This window comes from Protomyctophum bolini, assembly GCF_963924005.1.
Source record: "Protomyctophum bolini genome assembly, chromosome: 12".
Lineage (NCBI taxonomy): Eukaryota > Metazoa > Chordata > Actinopteri > Myctophiformes > Myctophidae > Protomyctophum > Protomyctophum bolini.
In genome coordinates, this window is record NC_137873.1 from 31,858,600 (window position 1) to 31,861,106 (window position 2,507).

Here is a 2,507-nt window from a genome sequence, read left to right on the forward strand (position 1 = left end):
TATAAACGTATTTGTCAAGAAAATAATTAAATGGGGGTCCGGAGCCTAATGCAGATCAAACCTGGGGGCATATGTTTTCAAATGGGGGTCTGCGGGCTAAATATGTGTCCATTTGGGGGTCCTTGACATGAAAAAGTTTGGGAACCAGTACAGTAGCCATACAATCTGATATCTCTGACCAGCCGTAGAGTCACACCATGGGTCTGGCGTGTAGATGGTCCAGCCGTAGGGTCACCCCTCAGGGCTCCTTGTCGGGCGTGTAGATGGACAGCGTCCTGGCCGAGGGGTCGGTGGCGTCGATCCAACGGGGCATCCAGAAGTGGGAGATCCAGGCGGAGCGGCCCGGGAAGAACCTCTCAAACACCTGGCGGAAGTAGTAGGCCTCCTTGGTGCTGGGGGGGAGGTGGGCGAAGGTCTGGGGGGCGTTCTCCAACTGGGTGTCCTTCACCTCGGCCTCCAGGTGCTCCTGCAGCACGGTGTACCAGGACTTCTTCACAGACATGACTCCGTCGCTGAAGGCCTCCTTCCTCCTCCACAGGATGTCGTCAGGGATCAGGTTTAACCCTTTGAAGGAGTCTCTGAGGAGGTGCTTCTCCACACCGTTCTTGGGTGTCCTCATCTCCTCGGGCAGGGACAGGTAGTATGCTGTGAACCTGTGGTCCAGGAAAGGAACCCTCAACTCCAACCCGTGTGCTGCGGTCGTGCGGTCGGCGCGGAGGTTGTCGAACAGGTAGAGTTCCTTCAGGAGACGGACGCTGTCCTCCGCTGCCGTCTTTGGACTGGGAGCCTTGTGAAAGTAGATGTAACCCTGGGTCAGCTCGTCCGATCCTTCTCCAGAGAAGATCACCACACTGTCCGTCTTCTCCTGGATGTACTTCGACACCAGGTACATTCCCACAGAGGCCCGTATGGTGGTGATGTCATAGCTCTCCAGGTGGAAGATGACATCATCGACGGCGCGCATTCCCTCCTCGGCCGTGAAGTTCACCTCGTGGTGTTCGCTGCCGATGTGGGCGGCGACCTTGCGAGCAGCCAAGATGTCAGGACTGTCCTCTGAGCCGATGGCGAAGGTCTGCACCGGGTACGGGAGCTTCTCCTCCTTGGCCAGCTTGACCAGAGTAGCAGCAACCAGACTGGAGTCTAGACCGCCTGAGAGCAGACAGCCGATCCTCCTGTGGGCCATGAGGCGTTTCCGCACAGCGTTCTCAAACAGCAACTGGATGTTTCGTTTCACCGTTTCTTCATCAAAACCTGTGTTCAGGTTGTCCACGGTGTCGTAGAGGGCGTGGCTTGGCTCCTGGGTGCAGCAGTGGAACTCCTCCCACTGCACTGACTCCACCTTCCCGTTGGACTTCAGATTAAAAGTCTCCACGTGGCCCGGCATGAACGGAACGATGGAGGCCGGGGTGGACATGGAGTGAGTTATCTCTGTCAGGCCTTTGGCCTCCGAGGCGACGGCCAGACACCCGTCGTCGGTCAGCAGCTTGAAGAGCGGCCGGACGCCGTAGGTGTCTCGGCCCAGGAACACCTTCCTGTTGGCCGTGTCCAGCAGGATGAAGGCGAACACGCCGTCCAACATGGACGCCATCTTCTGCACGCCGAAGCGGTCGTACAGGTGGAGCAGGACCTCGCCGTCCACCTTGGTCTGGTGCTCGAACGCAAACTGCTTCTTTAGCGTGAGGTGGTTGTAGATCTCCCCGTTGTAGCAAAGCCACAGGTAGGGGAACTTCTTGAGCCTCATTGGCTGCATCCCGTACAGCTGGTCCACGATGGCCAACCGGTGGAAGCCGAAGCAGCAGTTGGTGTAGCCGCTGACGTTCTCGAACCGGAAGGCGTCGGGGCCGCGGTGGGCGATCTTCATGGCGCTGGTGCACTGCACCGACAGGCACTCATCACTGCCGAACAACGCCCAGATGCCACACATCTCTTTGATGATCGGGGGGTTCCTTTAATCCCGACTGTAGACACGATTCCCTCGATATCGTCTCTGGTGGGGTGGAGCTCACGGTATAGATGCGGGTACCCCTTTTTACAGTGCTTATGTATTATTATGATTATGTATATTTATATTGATCTTCTCCTTACTGAACTGGCACACTTCGTCGTCTTCCCCTGACACTGGTACACTTAGTTAGTCCGAGTCTTAGATATGGCGCTTCTGAGTATCTGGAACACTGGAGGTAATCTCTTCTGGTCTCTCTGGAATCTCTGGAAAACTGCAATGTGTCTGTCTGTGTGTGTGTCTGTCTTCTGCGCTATACTTTATAGGCCTGACATCACGCCACTAACCGTTTCCGTGACAACACCGACAAAAAAAAGAGGTTTGGTTTTTTGACTCCTTCTCCCAATTGGCAGGATGACACCGGCATGCGCCAATATTGATTTGTTTGCGGCTGAAGCCTGGCGACACATTGAGGTTATACAACACACTCCATATTTGGGCATAGCTGCATTGGGAAGTCCATGATTATGGCTGAGTCGGAGTGACATCAAAGGTCTGCCCGCAC

General features: G+C 55.6%; 1 protein-coding gene across 1 annotated transcript; it reads right to left on the bottom strand.

The window, feature by feature from the left end:
- Positions 1–238: 238 nt before the first annotated feature.
- Positions 239–1,924, bottom strand: LOC308326220 (asparagine synthetase [glutamine-hydrolyzing]-like; the record flags this gene model as incomplete). The annotated part of the gene is made up of 1 exon (XM_080779028.1): positions 239–1,924. The coding sequence occupies one exon, from the start codon at positions 1,922–1,924 to the stop codon at positions 239–241; it is 1,686 nt and encodes a 561-aa protein (XP_080635154.1).
- Between the last annotated feature and the right edge of the window lie 583 nt (positions 1,925–2,507).